Here is a 21,428-nt window from a genome sequence, read left to right on the forward strand (position 1 = left end):
CAGTGGCACTTTAAAGAGCATTTCCAAATAGCTATGACAATTCTCCTATCTATTCAGATCTATGTTTTGTCCAAAGGGTGCAGTATTAGGGCTGGAGTGGTACAGATATTCAACTTAGGCCCTATTCCCATCATGTTTAGACTTTCTGTCGGAGGTATACGCTGGGAAGACCCCCGACGCATACCTCTGACAAAAAGCCCAAACGAATCCCTGGCAAAGCAACAGCTACTGATCTGCCCCGGGACTCCAGCACTGCTCCTGACGTCACTATCGATATATGGACAGTGACATCAGGAGCAGTGCTGGAGTCCCGGGGTAGAGCGCTAGCTGATGCTCTGCTCGTTGACTCCAGCGATAGGAAACTCCTGACGTCACTGTCTATATATGCACAGTGACATAAGGAGGTTTCCCAGGGCCAAAGTCTACTAGCGCTCTGCCCAAGGACCCCAGTGCTTTGGAGTCTCCTGACGTCATTGTCCATATAAGGACAGTGACATTAGAAGCTTTAATAGTGCTGTAGTCCCGGGCAGAGCAACAGTTAGCGTTCTGCCCCGGGACTCCATCACTGCTTCTAATGATCAGGCTTTTCCTATCGCTGGAATTCCTGAACAGAGCATCAGCTAGCTAGCACTCTGCCCCAGGACTCCAGCACTGCTTCTGGTGTCACTGTCTATATATGGACAGTGGCATCACGAGCTTCCATGGCGCTGGAGTCCCGGGCAGAGCAACAGTTTGCGCTCTGCCCCAGCACTGCTTCTAACATCACTGTCCATATATGGACAGTGGCGTCAGGCGTTTCCTGTTGCTAGAGTCCCCAAGCAGGGCATCAGCTAGCGCTCTGCCCCGGGACTCCAGCACTGCTTCTGGAGTCACTGGCCATATATGTACAGTAGCATCTGACACCCATTAGCTCCCATGTTAAAAAGCGTATGCCGTGTGTTATAAGTTTTTTTTGTGGGATCCTTCAGGATGGAATAGCGTAATCTTCTACTCTATTCCATCCTTCAAAAGAAAAAGGTATATCGATGTATACCAGCCTGAGGGAGGCTAAATGGACACTCTTTTCGTCTCTGTCGGGATAATGGAGCCCTATGAACAAATTTATCTTGTACGTTGGGAGCTTTCCCGACGTACAAGATAAACGTAGGGTAATAACGTGATGTGAATGGGGCCTTAGTTTGTCAATGGCGGAATACACTTAAAAGAGCTCATAAAGAGAACACCTGTCTATATGCCCTATTAGAGCAAATGGAGGACATAGAGAGGGGTCCCCCTCTATGATTCAGAACGGAGAGCCATTCTGTATGAATGGCTGCTACGGCCACTGCAGGGGAAATGCCTGGCTGGCCACGGTTTCCAGCTGCAACATCAGTGATGACTTTCGTAAGCAACCAATATGATCAAATCGGTGGTCATTTCCCTTCCCCCATTTCCTTTGACCATTCATACAAAGTGCATTACTTAGTTGGGAGCAACAAAGAATCCAGCCGTTAATATTAATTGTGACTATTTCGGTTATGTCTTTACTTACAGATGAGTGTAGAAGAAATAGCCACGCAATGCGTTTATCTATGTGTTTGCTTTAAGAATAAAGTGTGACCAATGCCTAATTCCTTTTTATCCTATTTCCCTTCTATGCCTGAGCTTTAAATTTGCATATTGCCTTTGCATTGACTTAATTTTTATTTGACTTCCTGGGTAACCTCTTTCACAGTTTTAATCCCGCATCCTAGAAATGTAATTAAACGCTCCTCATACATGTTTAATATCTTCCCTCTCCCTCTGACTTTATTACAGCTGTAATAAAAGACAATTTTGAGAGCAATCTCATGGGTATTCCTCTTCCCTCATGGTAATAGCCCCTGGCATTTCACCACAATGCACCTTCACAGGATATTGAAGTTGTTCGAGTTTTTTTGTAGAGATGCTAGATAAGAACCCGTGTTTGTACACAGACCTCAAAAACAGTTGTACAGCAGAAGGGTAAAAGGTTGGAACAGAGAATCGGAGATTCCCTTTGTACTATAAACAATGAACCACCTTACGTACTCTGCTCCTTATAGATGTAGAACATTATATAATGTGTAATAATCAAAGATGCAGATCATTCCACCTATAGATCATATGATGCTCTGTCAAATAAGATGGGAGGAGAGAGATCAAGAATCGGTTACCACAGTCCAGGAAAAGTATTTTAGAGTTTACATCGACCGCTCTTTGGTTCTGATCAGGTAGTTTTGTAACCAGAGTGATGTTCCCTCACTACCTTGGTAGGTGGACTAAAGAAGGAGTCACTTCAGGACCATGAAAAATGTAGAGGAGATTACTAAAAGAGTTGTTCAGGGCTATAATACATATAGAAAATGTTTTGTTATGGCAGTGGTTTCCCGACTGTGGCAGAACGACAACTCCTAGCATGCCGGCTATAAGGGTATGCTGGAAGATGTAGTTTGGCCACAGCTTTCAGAGCCATATGTTGGAGATCATGGCTTACTGTAATATACAACTCAATTAAAGAAAGAAAAAATGATACTGTTTATGTACTCTATATAAATTGCTTGTGAGGCAAGCGTTGGACTAACCATTTAAGCAATCGGGTACTGCCTGAGGACCTAGAGCATCAGTGGGGCCCACAGCCCTCAAATCTAGATTCTGCAACATATATATTTATAGGGGTTGCAGCTCCAGTTTTATATATGGTACAACTGTGTGAAGGGAAGCAGAAGATTTTAGTAAGGGCCCAGGCAATAATCAGTTCACCCATGCGTGAGGCCACTTACTGAAAATTGGGTACATTGTTGGGCACCACTCGGTAGTAAGGGTATAAAAGAGCTGGGGTGGGTTTAAAGTCATGTTCCACAGAAGGTAGTAATGGTAAAACAAATGTTAATATCAACAGTTATGGTTATTAAAAATATCGTTTGGAGATAATTCGACCACGAAAATGTATCTACTTAGCTTAGTGGGGTGAAAAATACCGCCCGAATGCTGACAAATGCTAGACCTGATAGAGCTAGATAGATTTTGCTTAGTTTTTTTTACCCATGTGACCAAGGAAATATAAACCCAAAGGGAACTCTAGAGAAGAAGTTTTTCACGTGGGGTCCATGGACCCCAGAGAGATCCATTATCTTAAATAGTTTGATGCCAAATTTATCAAAATGGCGCACGTTGCGTGATACGCTTGGCGAAAATTGCAAGGCATGTTTGACACTTTTCTCTTTCTTACACCACATAATGGCTGGCACACATGTACATCATTAAAGGGGTTGTCTCAGATTTTTTTGAAACTTCAGAACCTGCAGTATATGTTAAAGAATAAAAAAAAGACTACTCACCTTTTAAATCTCCCGCTCCAGGGCCGATGCTCCAGTGGTCCCCGATTCCTGCAATGACATCAAGTTCATCGTTGACGTGACCTGCAGCCAATTACTGGCCTCAGCATTGAGGCCTGCATGTAGGGCATGTGACATCTGAGCCCCGTAATTGGATACAGCAGTCACATAAATGATGAATGTGATGTCATCGCTGCAGGACCGGCGAGGACCACCAGAGCATCGGCACTGGAGCAATGGGGGATTTAAAAGGTGAGTAACTATTTTATTTTATAACATTTACTGCAGGTCCTGAAGTATTTAAAAATCTCGGACAAGCCCTTTAAATTGTGCCATAAAATAATCCACACCGCTGATAATTTGTCCCATTTTACAACTTCACTTAGTCACGCACCTTTTTCTAGATGCTTTCAAAATCCTTGAGGTAGGTGTAAAAAAAAGTCTAAAACACATCATAAATTTGTACACCCAATGGTCTCTATATTTCTGCCACAATTTACAAAAAAAATTCTGGTGCATTTCACTTAATTAATCTCACTCATTATTTTGAGAAGGGTTCATAGACTTCACTAGACTACCAAAGGGCTCCATACCAAACAAAATGTCATGAAACCCAACTCTAGAAGATCCAGCCTCTAATGTGTTAATGGGAAGTCACCCCTTCCCCCGCCTTCAGTCTTACTTACCTGGTTTCCTTTTAAACAAAGTAAATTACACCCTAGACAAAACCAAGTTTAGGCTTTAATTTCCCATATTGGTCTGTAGTATTTTTGGCCTATCGTTTTGGCTACTTTTATCCTTTAGCATGACATAGTTACATAGTTTGAAAAAACACAGGTCCATCAAATGCAAACTTTCTTAATTCATTACACGTCTTTACGTACTAAATTAGTTATAACCCTCAATGTTATTTGTCAGTAAATAAACACCTAGCCTTTTTTAAAAGATGACGTAGTATCTGCCATCACTACCTTTTGGGGTAGAGCATTCCATAGTTTAACTACTTTAACCGTAAAGAACCCTTTCCTATAGCCTAATATGAGACGTCTTTCTTTCACACACATTTATAGGATGCAACATTTATTCTGTGGATGTATCATCAGGATTATGATATGGCCAAACATGATTGATATGGGAGAGACGGGGATTATATGGTCATCCCATCACTATATCTTGTGTTGTTATTGGGGTTTATGTGAAAAATATGTCCAAATTTTATAGTAATAATAATTGTATCTCTCTTTTATGAAAGAACATATAATTACTGATCCTTTTTAGAGGTTTCAGAAAATCGAGGTAATGAGCGCTCGTACTAGTATAAGCCGAGGATGGTATGTTTTGCTGGTGCAGCCTCCTTCATCTATTGCAAGTCCCAGAGGGAGAGACTTTTATTAGCATCCAGCAGCAATAAGACTAGCCGCTGAGGATTCTGGGAAATTTTAATAAAGAAGACAAGGCTGTGAAATGTAATCAAATGTCTGATCAGATTACCTGATGCCTTAGAGTCACAGATCTCATAAAATCGTAGGGACGTCACTTACTCAAACACTCAGAGAGAGGAAGAAGCTGTGAGGTCTAGTGCTCAGTATGGTAATGCCTACTTCATAGATAGCGCTATTCTTTTTAGGAAACCATCCAGGATCTGAATAAAGGAGGGGGGAATTATTTTAACCCATTACAGCCCAGTGGGACTATTAATGCTTAGCGCCTGCCTTGGCAGACAAGACATAATGGGAATCACTAGAAGGACTCAACATCTTGGTGGCCCATAGTCCACCTAGTCATAGAAAAATAGGGAGAGAGGGGTTTCTTTGACAGTGATCATGCTAAATGAAGCTATCACACCATACAAATGAATGTATTTTATCATTTCTATAGGTTTTATATCCCATCATTATTAGATATGGTGGCATGTAAAGTCATTGGCTGTTTGGTGAAGGACTTTTTTATTTACCACAGCCTAGGACATCCAAATTATGGCTCTGGTTATATGCCCTTGTGGTCTACAAGTCAGAGTGCCCGCAGAAAAACTCTTTGCAAAGTGATGGTCAAATTGCTACTAATTTGCAACAAATGTTAGAGATGCAAATCCCAAGTTGGTAACATATCTCACATTTGGTTGGATTGCCCTTTAATCAAACCCTTCTGGGATATGGTGTCTGATGCTATACAAAAGGTCACATCATTACAGTTCCTCCTTAACGCCCCTCTTATCCTCCTCTGGATCCCAACAGACAATTTCACAGTGGCCAAATTATTGATTCCACTCCATTGGAAGTCAACAGAACCTCCAAACTTCAATGAGTAGTTGGGTAGGATGGACTCCATATGTAGGGTGGAGGAGCTCTGGAGCTGGGAACGCAGGAAAGATGCTGACTATCTTAAAGTGTGGACACCATGGCTAACCTTTCGTGCTGCTACTGCCCCATCCCCCCTAGTACTGCCACATAGACCCACTAGTCGCTAGCTTAGATTGGAAGTTCAAAGACCTCGCTGGCCCACCCCTCCCCATTTTTCGACAGGAAGACCTTTTCATCTCATATGCTCTCATACCATACATTTTCATCTGATTTCTCTTAGATGCCCACTTATATGACTTAACAGTCTCATATTGTGATACGGGTACTCTGTAAATAGTTATCCTTGTTTATGACCCAATGCTCTTCATCCTGTAATCTATATGCTTATCGGGAACTGCGACCTGCGTGCCGCACCCTTCCTCCATGTCCTAATGCTCTTTATAAGGATGTTTTCCTTTTGTTTTCTTTTCTCAATAAAAAAAAGAAAGATTTGATAAAATAAAAAAATTACTACTAATTTGGCATCCATTCAAGATCTTCAGAATTCTAGATTAGTTGGACCCCAAAGAAGCAAATCTCCTATTTGTCATTCTTTTTCAAGGTCCAGATTAAATAGTTTAGGAGTGTTGGGTTATAACAAACTTTGAAAGGTGAACAAAAAGTATTCGGCACACAATGTGGTAGTTTGAAGAAATCTTGATTGTATTGAAACATGCCAATGACTTAGTGCAACGTTTCGGTCATTATGACCTTCATCAGGCACTGAGTCGTTCGGGCATTCAGAATATCCTGTAGTTGGTGCATGTGTTTCTAATTGCGGCTGGCCCAAGCATACTGGATAATCAGAATGGTACTATTTATGTTTAAAACTATATATCTGTTATAGACAGTGAAATTCTTTTAATATTGCATCCAACAATCCAAAAAGTATCTTACAATCCAGCACTTGTTTCCAGCATAGAGAAACCTTTATTTAATTCTTCTGATTAACCCTTGACGCATTTGAACATATATGGACGTCCAAATCAGTGTCTCACTGGGGTACCCTGGGCCCACTAGAGGAAATGATTCTGAGGGCCCACCTACCACCTTTACAGAATATTTTCACATCCGCTTTTTGTGATTGTACACATAGGACATATCATAAGTAAGAACTAATAGGTTATTTGGGAATCACCGGTAAGAAATAGACCCTACTGGATCCCAAGTCATTTCCAAATGGGGTTGTCTTCCGCTATACCTTCTTAAGACCCATTATTGGGTCAGAATCTGGGCCCACCGGAGGATCCTCTGGTTTTCTGGTGAGTCAGTCCGACCCTGGTCCAAATGCACAGCAGGTTAAAGCATTTGAACATACATGAATATCCAAAGGCTCCCGCGTGCACCACTGAGCCGTCAGCAAGATTACTCGCAACTGACAACCACACTCTCGACGTAACAGCCGGCATCAGGGAAAGCTCTGGTACTGGCTGTTTAGCTACTTAGATCCCACAGTCAAATGAACCAGGGCACCTCAGGAGTTTGACAGAGGATGGGGCTCCCTCTGTCAGCCCATTGCTGTCCCCGAGATCACGGTGGGGCCAATGGGTAACCATGGCTGACGGGGCCTAAGAAAGGGGCCTAGGTTTGTGTCTATTAGGCTGTGTCAGAGGCATTATCACCTAATAGACTGCTTGTCGGGCTAAAAAAGGACTTTCTATTATAGTCCAATAATATAGACTATCTGTTAATCCGACACCTATCAGGTCCTGGGAAAATTTTGCTGAAGAAAATATGATAGAAGATATATATAAAAAAAAGCTAAAAAAATATAAATATGTTGAAAACATCAGGAGTTGTTTAGCAGCTTCAGGACCTGCCGACCCACAGTTTATTTGTATATGGATATCAAGGATATTTCAAGGTGGTCACCTGCTTCACATTCATTGAAAACAGTGCAGTAAAATCCATCTGTGCATGGAAGTTGTTCACCAATGCACCAGAAAATGTATAAAATGTATGAAGTAGAAGCAATAAAAGGTTCTCATCACAATCCAGCCTATGACCACCGTGGGGACATCGGCTTTATTGATGGAAACGATGACCTTTGTTTCATAAAAAACTGCTTGGTTTAACCTCACTTGCACTTTACCTTTATTGTGGGAGGAAGAGGACGTTGGATGCCATAGCAATGAAGACACAATGTGATGTTTGGGCCAGTAGAACCGCAATGATCCAGGGGTTATATGTGAAACAAAGATAGTTAAAGGATTACAAAAAAAATGACTGCTTTCTTCCAGAAAAGGCACCACACCTGTCTCATATTGCTTCTCAGCTACGTTGAAGTGCATGGGACTGAGCTGCAATACCACACATAACCTGTGGACTGGTGTGGCACTGTTTTTGAACGAAAGCAGCCATGTTTTTCTAATCTTGGACAAACCTCTGAACGTCATCCCCGTGAGAGAAATCCATGCGGGACAAAGGGATCATGGTGGGTTTCAGGCTCTGACACAATCATGGGCCCATAATAAAACAGGGCCCTAAAACTCCAGCTTAAGAAAACCCCATGAGATAGATAACATAGATACAGTATAAGAGATAGATACATAGACAGATGATAGGTTCTTGGTTATATTTATTTACTTTATTTAATTAAACCTTATTAACTTTCAATATAGATAGTTCTACATATAGAATTTGAAAATATATATAGAAATTAGATAGATAGATAGATAGATAGATAGATAGATAGATAGATAGATAGATAGAGAGAGAGAGAGAGAGAGAGAGATAGATAGATAGATAGATAGATAGATAGATAGATAGATAGATAGATAGATAGATAGATAGATAGATAGATAGATAGATGATAGATTGATAGATAGATAGATAGATAGAGAGAGAGAGAGAGAGATAGATAGATAGATAGATAGATAGATAGATAGATAGATAGATAGATAGATAGATAGATAGATAGATAGATAGATAGATAGATAGATAGATAGATGATAGATTGATAGATAGATAGATAGATAGATAGATAGATAGATAGATAGATAGATAGATAGATAGATAGATAGATAGATAGATAGATAGATAGATAGATAGATAGATAGATAGATGATAGATTGATAGATAGATAGAGAGAGAGAGAGAGAGATAGAGAGAGAGAGAGAGAGAGAGAGAGAGATAGATAGATAGATAGATAGATAGATAGATAGATAGATAGATAGATAGATAGATAGATAGATAGATAGATAGACACACACTAAAGATATTGCTGTCAGGTCCCTGTTAGTGATAATCCTGGAATAATTTCATTGTGTCCTCCTGTTGATACAGGGTTACACAGCAGAGATTTATTATGTGCTGGCTCCGGTAATCCAGACATTATTACATCGCCTTAACTGGATTCCAGCTATATTAAAAAAGAGAGGCTATTCAGGCGCTCCTGACGCTAGCAACGATCCAGAGGCCTCATGGCGTAATGTAGGCTGACATGGTGTTTATTAGCTGGGAGCTGCCTGTGCTGTCTAATTACTGCTGGGGAGCACGGATATCTCACGCTACCTTTCCTTCTTTTAACCACTTTACTGCTGGACAAGTCCTAGAAGACCCCGTGATATTGTGCCAAGTGTTAAACCAAAGATGGACTTGACTATAAGTTATAATTTAGTTAATAGCATTACCCTGGGAGGGAGTATACAGTTTTATTCTACTGAGCATGTGCAAAGGACAAATACGGCATCTGACTTTGTGCAAAGACACCCCTAACTATAGACCTGGTGGACAGAAAACCTGAGCTCATCACAGACAACCCCTTTAATACAGCAGAAATTATAAATATACAAATAAGTCCTTGTTTGGTTTAATATACACTCACCAACATTGATATTGCAACGCCAGGAAGGAAAAGCTTTGGAATTGTGGAAATTAGAGGATCGATAAACAGGTTAATGGTATGCAAACGATAAGAAAATGGAAAAAAATATTCCAAACATCTTGATTTATTCAGTATCGAGTATGAGCGCCACTTGCAGAAATACGCGCACTTACACACCTTGGCATGCTATAATGAGGTTATTAATGGTTGTCCGAGGAATGTTATTCCATGTTGAATGCCCTTAGGCACGCAAATCATCAAGATTGGCGGCCAGCAGCTCCCTTTGCAATTGCCGACCAATGACGTTCCTGATGTGCTCTATAGGAGACAAGTCCAGAGACGCTGCAGGACATAGTAGCATGTTTAGGTCATGCAGGCTGCTCACAGCAGTTGTCCTGTTGAAATCGGCTTCTGGGACACTTTGGAGAAATGGGCGTATGACTGGTTCCATGACAAAATCAATGTAATGCTGAGCTGTTAGTGTACTTGAAATGAAGATTAGAGGGGTCCGACTAACGTACATTATGCCACCCCACACCATAATCCTGGGAGTAGGACCGATGTGACATTCCCTTGTGAAGGCCTCTTCATGGTGTTGCTCACGTGGTCCCCAGACCAATCATTGGCTATCATTGTGTCCGAGACCATAGTGGGACTCATCGCTGAAGAGGATAGACCTCCACTCCAGCCTCCATTGCTGTCTTGCAGTGCACCATGATAGCCTTTGAGAGCGGGGGCGTGTGGTCAATGGAACACCTTAGCTGGACGTCTGGCTCTTAGCCCTATGTTGTGCAAAAGCCTTCTGATTGTTTGCGTCAGCACCGGTTGCCGCCCTAGGCTTGGGATATGACGTCCAATTTCACTTGCAGTACACGCTATTCTTCCAATCAGATGATACGTCCGTGAAGAGGTTCACGCCTCTGCGCACCTCTTGCTGTCATTCCCGTTTGTTGTTGTTCTCCCAACCTCCGGGACACGCAACGTTGAACAGTGCTGACATCTCGGCCTAGGCGCGTAATGATCTACTAGGGTTATAAACCAAGTTCTCTCAGTTCAAGTATTCTGTTCCTCTTAGTCTGCGACAAGTGGCGATGACTGGCACGTCGACGAACAGGAGGCATCACACAATCATCCCACACCAGATAAAAACTGTATTCAATTTATCCCAATGGCACAAGCTGTCCCGAAAATAGGGTTTCAAATATTGGAATCTATACTGGAGATATGAGAGGTCAAGTAATGACATGAGGCAGAGATTTGTCTGGACTTCCTTCCTCTTGTAAGAACAATCCCTACTTGACAGTTTGTTAACTACAAAGTGTCCCCTTCTTCGTTTCAATAATTTTTATTAGTTTTTGCAAGAAAATAGAACAACAGTATTGCATTCAACATTGCAATATCAGCAGTACAATAAATCATCTCTACATATAAAGCACGAGTTAGTACAGTCGTGGTTGGAGAGACGTCATTATATCATAACAAAGTAAAAGAGAACAGAAATAAACCGACAAACAAAGAACATATAAGCCACACATATCACCTGAACAGATCGTCGTGCCCCATGTTGGGGAGACAAGATGATATTATGACCGCATGAACAATCATTTTACATGTTATAATATACACTGGATGACCATGGATTCCATATTAGTGAGAATTTGTGAAACGAGGAGTTACCCAAGGATACGATTTTTTCATAGGCATAGGTCGTATTGATTAGTGTAATCAGTTCTCCTAAGAGCGGAGCGGCGATCTCCTTCCAATGGCGGGTCACCACTAGTTTTGCCATGACCAAGATTTTGCAAATCAAACATCTTAAAGGTAAAGGAATTAAGTCCATATCTAGAGACAGGAGGGCTAACTGAGGGGACTGTGTAATATGACATTTGGAGACTGTGGACACAAGGGCAAAAACCTGAGACCAGTACGGGGTAAGTGTAGGACATGCCCATAGCGTATGATAAAGAGTGCCAGTGTGGCCACAGCTTCTCCAACATAGAGGAGATGATTCAGGGAACATTTTGTGTAATCTATCTGGGGTGTAATACCACCTCAGCGAGGTTTTTATAGAAGCTTCTACATGTTGGGTAAGGCTTTGTGGATTAATTTAAACGCAGATACCCAGGCCTCTTCAGAAAAAGAGCAGTTCAAGTCCCTCTCCCAGGTCCGCATGGGATGTGTTTTAGAGAAGAATGAGTGTGGGTGTAGTAGGTTATACACAGGTCTCAGACCCTTGCTACGTTTAGAAAGATACCCAAACATTTTAAAAAGACACACCGTGTCAAAATTATTATAAATCTTGACACAATTTCTAATCTGGAGGTATTTAAAGAAATCTGAAGTAGGAATGGAATATTGAGATGTGAGGTGTTCGAAGCGCACCAAGCAATTATCTTCAAACAGATGAGACGAATTAGTAATACCTTTCAGAGACCATGAAGACAGTAATAGATTTGGAACAATCATTGAGAAAATATCAATGGGGATGTATGACTTTAGTAGTGGGAGTCGTTCAGTAGATGCGTGTTGCAAAAAAGACCAACATTGTAATGTCGCCTGAGTTAGAGGGGATAGTGAGTAAATCGACGGAATGTCCCAGAAGGTCAAAAACAAGGCGGTCTTTAAGCTTAACGGAGATATATATGAGGATTCAATTTGGAGCCAATGAATATCTTGGTCATCATGCCACCAATCTGTAATTTGTGCCACTAGGGTGGCAATATAGTAGCTGTGTATGTTTGGGACACTCCGACCACGTTTTGTCACGAGACCGGATATGTCGGGACACTCTGGGTTTACACCCCGACCAAACAAAGCGGGATAGGGTTTTTTGCGCTGCTACGAAGAACTTGGAGGGCAGACTGATTGGGAGAGTGCGGAATAGGTACAATAGTCTGGGTAAAAGAAGCATTTTGTATGCCGCTATTCATCCTATCCACAACGTGTCATGTTGGAGGAGTCTATCCGATTCTACCTGGATAGCTTGAAGTAGAGGTTCGTAATTAACTTTGTATAGTTCACGGAAGGAGGGTGATATGGTAATGCCTAAGTATTGAATACCATCTACTCTCCAATCAAATGGATATTTAGTTTTCAGAAAGTACAGTATATCGGGGTCTAAATGTAGGGGTAACATCTGGGATTTCTGGGTGTTCAGCTTATAATAAGAGAGTTTACCAAAGGATTTAATAACATCCATAACTGATTCAAGTGAACTAACAGGTTGGGAAAGGGACAAGATAATATCATCCGCATATAATGAGATAGTATGCATCCTGTTACCAATTTTTACACCATGAATTAAGCTATGTCTTTTGATGTGCTGAGCCAGGGGCTCCATAGAGAGGATAAAGATTATTGGGGACAGGGCACATCCTTGGCGGGTGCCGTTAGAAATATAAAAATCTCGGGAAAGGAAGTGTCCCCTTCTTGATACCCACAGCGATCAGCTGCTCCCTGTGGGGAAACCTGCTAGTAAGTGTTCAGTTTCCCTGCAGCACCATCACAGGTGAAACTAAGCATTACACAGTGTCCTAGTAGACCCATAGGTGTCTAACCGCTGGGTCTTTGACTGCAGGTAATGTGAGTGAAAAACTAATAGGGCCCCAGCTAGGGATTCAGCTATTTGTTGTATGCCCAGCAAGGGTAGGGGTTAATAAGTTTCTTACCTCTGGCTGCTGCTCTTAGCCCCCTCCATCCGGGGGGAGGGTTTATGGTCCTTCTCCTTTCTCCCTCCTTCCTAGTGGATTTAAGGAGCTGTCTTGCGGGTCTCTGCCTCTTTTGGCCGTTACATTGCAATCTCCCTCCCTCCCACCCCTTTTGAAAATTAATGTTCGGTGTTATATAAAAAATAAAAAATAAAAATAGAAAAAAAATTAAAAAAATAATAAATAAATTAATACATTTAAAAAATAAAAAAATAAAATAAAAAAAAATAAATACAAAATAAAAAACAATTTGTACTAGCACAGGCATTCGTAGGTGCAGGGTAGCTGGTTTGCCTTGCCGTTAGCAATACTTCAAAGTGGCAGATGGCACTGCCTTCAGAGCGGGGGTTTTTCTACAATTTTATTGTGTGGTATTTTGAACTTTTCTTGTGTTTTACTTATTTATGTTTTGTTCATGGGTGAAATGTTGTTTTGTCGCAGCTGGCGGTTTGGTAAGGTGAATTACCTACATGCCCACCTATGTTGGTAGGCTGGCATACGGATGTTTACCTTAAAAAATGTTAAATTATATTTGTTATATTTATAATAAAAGCTGTGGCCGACCCCGAGTCAACCCACGTTAAAGGAACGTTCATGTTGTCCTGTGTCAATTTACTATTAGGATATCCCTAGCTATGTTATCTAAGGGTTATGGTATGCAGTCATACAAATCAATGCGTTGTCTGTGTAATCCAGAACAGCTCCTCCAGAGTGAGAACCATCCTTTATAACCAATCATCACTCTGACCAAGAGATGAGGATCCTGAACAGAGGATCCCCCTCTATTAACTCCGTAATAGGGTATATAAAAATGGATTATTTTTTTATACTAGACAAATGATCAGGGTAGAGAAAATGAGTAAAAATTTGTTATTTCATTACAGTCATTCAACTTTACCTTTATTATCAACAATAGGGCACTTGTTTTAGTTAAAAAAAAAAAACAAAACAAAAAAACTTTAGCCTCTTAAGAATTTTTTTTTTTGTAATTTCAAATTAGAAAATGGAAAAAAAAATAATTACTAATGTGGTTTCAAATTACTCTTCACAAGAGTCGAGTCCAAAATTCGACTTTTGGTTATTGCGAAATTCCCTGTGTCCTTCCACAATCCCCAATATTTTTTTGTTAAGGGGCTAAAGATTATCTCAAAAGACTTTTGGCTGTATCATAAATTTGGCGCATCTTGCTAGCCATGTTAGACATTTTTCTCTTTCTGACACCGATCTTGACTGGCGTACTTTATATTAATATTTTGCACAAAAAATTGGCGCACACCGTTAATAAATCTGGTGCATTTCTTAGCCACGTCCTTTTTTCTAGACACTTTTCAAAAATGTTTAGGAAGTTGCAAGGAGTGTCTAAAAGGCACAATAAATTTGGTGCATGTCATGTACGCCACTTTTTTGGCACAATTTTTGCCACAACCATGCCACATTTTGAGAAGTAAATCTCTATATTACCCATCGATTTTTCCCCCTGTATGCCCCGCCCATTTATATAGGACACACCCCCACACTACAGTATTTAAATCACAAAACTGCATATGACTCTTCATCACAACCCAAAATAAATAGAGAACCCATAAATAAATACAGACAGCAGACCAGATGTGCTAAATACAGACCCCAGACTCCCTAAATACAGATACAATAGCCCAGACCAGACCCCCTAAATAAAAAGAGACCCCAGACTAGACGTGCAGATATTGACCTCTTCTCATTCATGCAGTCCTCTACACTGCTATAGACAACGACCTGACGCCGATCCCGACAGGGAGCACCCGGGGGATTTGCCTGTTCTTCCGGGAGTCCAGATCATCCCCTCTTTTTGGAATGTTCCTGGACATTCCGAGAGAGTTGGCAAATATGAGCTTTGGGATTATCCTAAAACCCACATTATTTATTCAAACCCAAGTAGGTATTTAGGCATATTGGTGTTTTTTTTTTATTTTTCACATGCAGGATTGGACGAAGCCATTGTCAAAAAATACCTTGAGCGGGACAATTTTTAGTCATGTCTTCTTGATGTTTCTTAGAAAGGTTGCCTCTGAATTGTACTACACAACATGGTCCTCATGTTGCCACAGTAAGGTCACATATTGTTAACATGGAGGTGCCATGTTATAGAATTTTCCCCTATAGAGGAGCTCAAATAACTGTGGAGGCCAAACAGTAGTTTGAGCTATCTAGTAGACTGCTGGCAACATAGTATGGCAGCCACATAATAGTGCCCATACAATAGTACCCCCCTTATAGTAGCAGTGATGTGACAATATCAATATCTCAATTCTATGGCTGGCTAAATTTCCAGATATTTTGCTTTCTTCACCTAAATTTTCATATCTTATAGGCTTTTTGCTACCAAATGCAACAGCTGCCTGAAAACGGTCATGCCATCTGAGCTCATCATGCGTGTTCTCAACCATGTGTATCATGTGGCCTGTTTTTACTGCTGCGAGTGTGAGCGAAGACTGGAGCGAGGAGATGAGTTTGTGTTAAAGGAAGGACAGCTGCTGTGTCGCAGCGACTATGAAAGGGAGAGAGAGATGCTTAGCGCCTTCAGCCTGACACCAGCTGGATCCGGTAGGTGGCAGTCCACCAGCATTCAGAACAGTACAGTAAGATGGTCCTGTCACTTACACACAGTGGAGCTGTATGCCAAGTATACTGAGAAATTAAACCTTATTACCGTTCAATAGAGATAGTTCTACATATAGATGTGAAATAGATAGATATGCAATAAAGAAATATATAGACATGAGAGAGATAGAAGATAGATAGATAGATAGATAGATAGATAGATAGATAGATAGATAGATGATAGATAGATAGATAGATAGATAGATAGATAGATAGATAGATAGATACAGGGGCGTAACTAGGAAAGACTGGGCCCCATAGCAAACTTTTGACTGGGGCCCCCCCTCTGCTGGGTATCACACAACCCCCCCCCCCCCTTGTAGATAGTGCCTCCCTATAGATTCCACCACACAGCGCCCCCTATAGATAGCACCATACACAGCCCCCTGTAGATAACGCCATACAAACCCCCTGTAGATAACACCATACAGCCCCCTCTGTAGATAACACCATATAAGCCCCCCCCCCAAAAAAAAAACGGCCTATAGTTTGTCCTACAAAAGACATGCATCCCCTATCCACAGGATAGGGGATACATGTGCGATCGCTGGCATTGATAAGGAGAACGGGGGACCGAAAGTCCCCCGAAGTTCTCCATGACTAACCTCGGACTTCCGGCGTCTGCGCAGTTCAATAAAAATGAAAGGAGCGCTGGTCACGCATGCGCACAAGCGCGACCGGCGCTCCATTCATTTCTACGGAGCTGCCGACACAGACCCCGGAAGTCCGAGGTTTGTCATGGAGAACTTAGGGGGGACTTTCGGTCCCCCGTTCTCCTCATCGCTGGGCGTCCCAGCGATCCCACATGTATCCCCTATCCTGTGGATAGGGGATGCATGTCTTTTGTAGGAACAACCCCTTCAGTGGCGTCGCGCTGTAGCAGCCATAGCGGCTGCTAGCGGAGCCTGCGGCCATGGGAGGGGGCCGTGCCGGCGGGTGCCACGGGCCCCCTCATGCTGCAGGCCCCGTAGAAGTCGCTACGGCTGCTATAGCGGTAGTTACGCCACTGCGTATAGGTTTGTACGGTGTAAAACTACAGCTCCCAGCATGGCCGGAACAATGCTAAGGATATGCTGGGAGATGCGGTTTCACAAAAAAAAATCATACCACCATCATCTCGCTGCAGATCATACAGTGACTACAATACTGATTAGAGGCAGAATAAACATTTACATTATGTGACTCACCGGTGACGTCTCAGATTCTAGTTCTTTTCTTCTCCCTCCGGTTCAGACATCTATGATGGATTTCTCCCGGCCATGACCCATTTCTGCAGTTTTCCGTTTAGATGTCTTCAGCTTCTCAGTTTTAAAACATTTCTGCACCTGTAAACAAAGTTAAAATTCTCAACACATCTAAATATAACTGTCACACACACACACACACACACACACACCGTGCCCCCTGTAGATAGTGCCCACATATGGACTCCAGAGCTGCAAGGCAATAGCGCTAACCACTGAGCCACCATGCTGCCCTACATATAGCTTCCCCTATAGTTAGTGCTCCACGTATAGCCCACCTCTGTAGATAGTGTCTCACATATAGCTCCCCCTCTATATAGTGTCCCACATATAGCCCACCCCTGTAGACTGTGCACTACATATAGCCACCCTGTTGCTAGTGCCCCACAGGTATCCCACCCCTGTATATAGTGTCCCCCACATAGCCCACCCCTATAGAAAGTACCCTAAAAAATAGCTCCCCTATAGATAGTGCTCTACATATAGCCCACCCTTGTATAGTGTCTCACATATACTGCCCCACATATAGACCCCCCTGTAGATAGTGGCCCACATCCCCACATACAGACCTCCCCTGTAGCTAGTGCCCCACATATAGACCCCCCCCCCTGTATATAGTGGCCCACATATAGACCCCCCCTGTATATAATGGCCCACATATAGAGCCCCCTGTATATAATGGCCCACATATAGAGCCCCCTGTATATAGTGGCCCACACCCCCACATATAGACCCCCCTGTAGCTACTGCCCCACATATAGACCCCCCTATATATAATAGCCCACATAAAGACGACCCCCCCCCCCATTATAGATAATGCCATTCACATTTTTGAAGAAAAAAATAAATAAATTGCCATACTCACATGATCCCGTTCCCACGCTGTTCACTGGCGATGCAGACATGCTCTCTTCTGAGCATGTCTGCAGGAGCTGAACGAGCGTCCTCCAATGACGCTGATTGGCGGGGCAGAATGACTTGCCCCGCCAATCAGCACCTTCCAAGCATGGAAGCGGCGCGATGATGTCATCGCGCCGCTAGCCAATCAGTGTCATTGTAAGGCACTGGATGGTCAGGCACGGAACATGCCCGGCCATTCAGTGCTAACACATGTATTTGGCTGCCGCTAGCACTGGGGCCCCCTCCGGTGCTAGCGACACCTACAGGCATGATGAGAGGGCCTGTGTAAGGCTCGGCGGCGCGGGCCCCACAGTAGCGGCGCTACCGCTGTAGCAGCCATAACGGCTGCTAGCGGCGCCACCGGGCATTTGGGTGGGCGTGTCGGCTGGCGGCACGGGCCCCCTCAAGCCCCGGGCCCCGTAGCAGCCGCTACTGCTGCTACCGCGGTAGTTACGCCACTGGATAGATAGATAGATAGATAGATAGATAGATAGATAGATAGATAGATAGATAGATAGATAATAGGTAGATAGATAGATAGATAGATAGATAGACAGACAGACAGACAGACAGACAGACAGACAGATAGATAGATAGATAGATATGTACAAATAAAAATCCCCAGTATTAATGAACACTGTTGAAAATCGTCCAGTTACAAAAGATCAGAAAGTAAAACTTGGTATCACCCATTAATATTATGGTTTGTTTTATGAAGTAAAATACTTTCTGCTTTCAGTCAAAAGTGAAGATGAGGATGGAAGTCATGTTAAAGGAAGCGATGAAGCAAAAGACCTTAAACGATCAAAAAGGCCGAGAACAATTCTCACCACACAGCAGCGCAGAGCATTTAAGGCATCATTTGAGGTGTCTTCCAAGCCTTGCAGAAAGGTACTGACCATGAATTCTGTCATATAGTTACAGCAGTCTATTTATTTGGGCTACGTGCTGTCCTTCTGCTGAATCCCTGCGTGACCTGCTAGTCTCCTAGACAGAAACAGCTGAGACTTGTAGTTCAATCACTGAACATTATGGGTGGATTACGCCTTATCCAGCTGCTGTGGAACTACTCCCCCCAGCATCTCTTATTATTCTGTCTATACCAGTCAGGGTATTCTCCAGGGTAACAGTCCTAATCCTCCTTGTACGTGACACCAGCTTGCTTCTTGTTTTCTTCGGCAGGTGAGGGAGACACTGGCAGCAGAGACAGGTCTGACCGTGCGCGTTGTTCAGGTTTGGTTCCAGAACCAGAGAGCTAAGGTACAAACTCTTCTATATCATTAACGGAGCCTCACCTACTGCCAGAAGAAATGGCAGCTTAATCTTCTTGACCAGTCCCAAATGTGCCAATCTTTACAGATTACGTGCAAAGTCTTCCTTCGTGACGACGCGACTCTTCGTCATGTGACCGGCCCCGCTGTACTCTATGTACAAGCAGTAGCGCATAGATTACATAGCGGGGCCGGTCACATGACGAAGAGTCGTGTCGTCATCAAGGAAGACTGTGCCACTAGACTTCCGGTCCCCCGCCAGCGCTATAAAAATCTATTAAAATCTCACAATCAGCGCGACGCGGTACCGGAATGTATATTAGCGCGTGTGCTCACATACGGCAGTGACTACACTGATAATACTTTTCGGTCCCCACATAACCCCTTTAATGTGACAGCTGTATATGGAATAGCAAACCTGCAGGTGGTAGAATGACACTGAGAACCGGTTATTCATGTTCATTTCCATTCTTAACCATATACAAGTAACTATAGGATGCCCGTACATGTAACGGCCATGTGCCAGTAGTGAGCTGCACGGCAAAGTACTTGTTGCGGTTTTGCCATGTGGTTTTTGGACATGTGTTTTTTGAGTGTTATTGTGTGTTTTGGTTATTGGCCATGTTTTCAACGTGCTTCACCTGTACAAGACGCATCGCCAAAAACTGCATGACAAACCGTGGCAAGTTCTTGGTCATGCGGCACACTACCGGCACACAACTGCTACATGTATGGGCACCCGATAAGGAGAAGTCAATACTATCAACCTTATGTGTTTATAAAGATACATTCCAGGTTCTAATTTTGCTTTGGCCACTGTTATATTTTACCATAATGGTCAGATATTATGTTATAGTGTACGGTTTAAATCTCATTCACACAATGCAGCTTCAAAATGCAGATTTTGACGCATGCTGAGTTTTTTTAAACCGACGCATCGCCTATTCCTCATGGTAATACTGTTTTAGCTATGTTTTTCCCTATTGACCTTTATGAGTAAGAAATACTCATGCGCTTCTAGGAGTAACAAGTCGGTTAATTTTCCATAGAAGCAGTTATGGAAATATTTCTTGGAACTGCTTAACTGGTTGCCGACACAGGACGAGTATGCTCGTCCTGAGCGGCGAGCACTTCGCGCATTAGGACGAGCATACTCATCCTGTGTGACAGCCGTCCCTGCACGCGTCTGTGCGCGCGATCGAGAGCGGGGCAACGGCTGTAATACACAGCCACGGCCCCGCTCTGACAGCGGAGAGGAGAGAAACATCTTCTCTCCGCCGTTAACCCTTTGAACGCTGCGATGACAGCTGATCGCGGCGTTCAAGGAGAGGGGACTGCACATTGATCGCGTCACAGTAAATAACTGTGACGTGATCAAAGCCCATAACTCATATGGCCAGACAGCCCAGGGTCCAGTGAAGGACCCCAGGGCTGTCTGAACATATTTCCTGTTGTTAGGGCATACTGAGGTATGCCCATATAGATCTATGCCAGTACATTGCAGTTACAAGATCAAAATCAAAATTATAAATCCCTTTATGGGATTAAAAAAAAAAGTTAAATGAATGTAAAAAAAAAATAATGGTAAATAAATAAATAAAAAGTTAATAAAATACACAGAAATACGAATTTTTTATAATAAATCAACTTTTTAAAATATAAGTCCCAAAACATGAAATAATATAGACATATTTGGTATCGCCACGACCGTAACAACCTGTACTACAAATGTATACCATTCTTTATGATGATCGGTGTATGTAAAAAAAAAATAATATTAAAACTGCTGCACAACTGCTTTTTCTCTGCATTTTAATCTAATTAAAAATTTATAGAAATTAAACGATAATGTATTTGTACCAAAAAATGGTACGTACATAAAGTACAACTCGTCCCGCAAAAAACAAAGTCTCATACAACTACGTCGTACAAAAAATAAAAGCGTTATGAGCGTCAGGATGCAAAGAGGGAAATGTAAAAAAAATTGCTCTGTCCTCAAGGCCAAAATTGGCCGTGTCCTTAAGGGGTTAAAGGGGTTGTCCCGGAATTAATGGAAAACAAGTTAAACATACATATGCATGGCAAACTCTTTCCAACAAAGCGAGAACTAGTCCTGTATTTTACATGGATCAAGAGATATACCCATTCATTGCTCCAATTGCTCTG

General features: G+C 42.4%; 1 protein-coding gene across 1 annotated transcript in view; it reads left to right on the forward strand.

Moving 5' to 3' along the window:
* The window catches only part of LOC142748353 (LIM homeobox transcription factor 1-alpha-like), a 46,656-nt gene that overhangs the window by 11,789 nt on the left and 13,439 nt on the right, over positions 1-21,428 (forward strand). Inside the window, exons 4-6 of the mRNA XM_075855439.1 lie at positions 15,558-15,790; positions 18,731-18,882; positions 19,174-19,251. Of these exons, the coding sequence (XP_075711554.1) occupies positions 15,558-15,790; positions 18,731-18,882; positions 19,174-19,251 (463 nt within the window). The remainder of the gene's footprint in view (positions 1-15,557; positions 15,791-18,730; positions 18,883-19,173; positions 19,252-21,428) is intronic.

This window comes from Rhinoderma darwinii, chromosome 3, assembly GCF_050947455.1.
Source record: "Rhinoderma darwinii isolate aRhiDar2 chromosome 3, aRhiDar2.hap1, whole genome shotgun sequence".
Classification (NCBI taxonomy): Eukaryota; Metazoa; Chordata; class Amphibia; order Anura; family Rhinodermatidae; genus Rhinoderma; species Rhinoderma darwinii.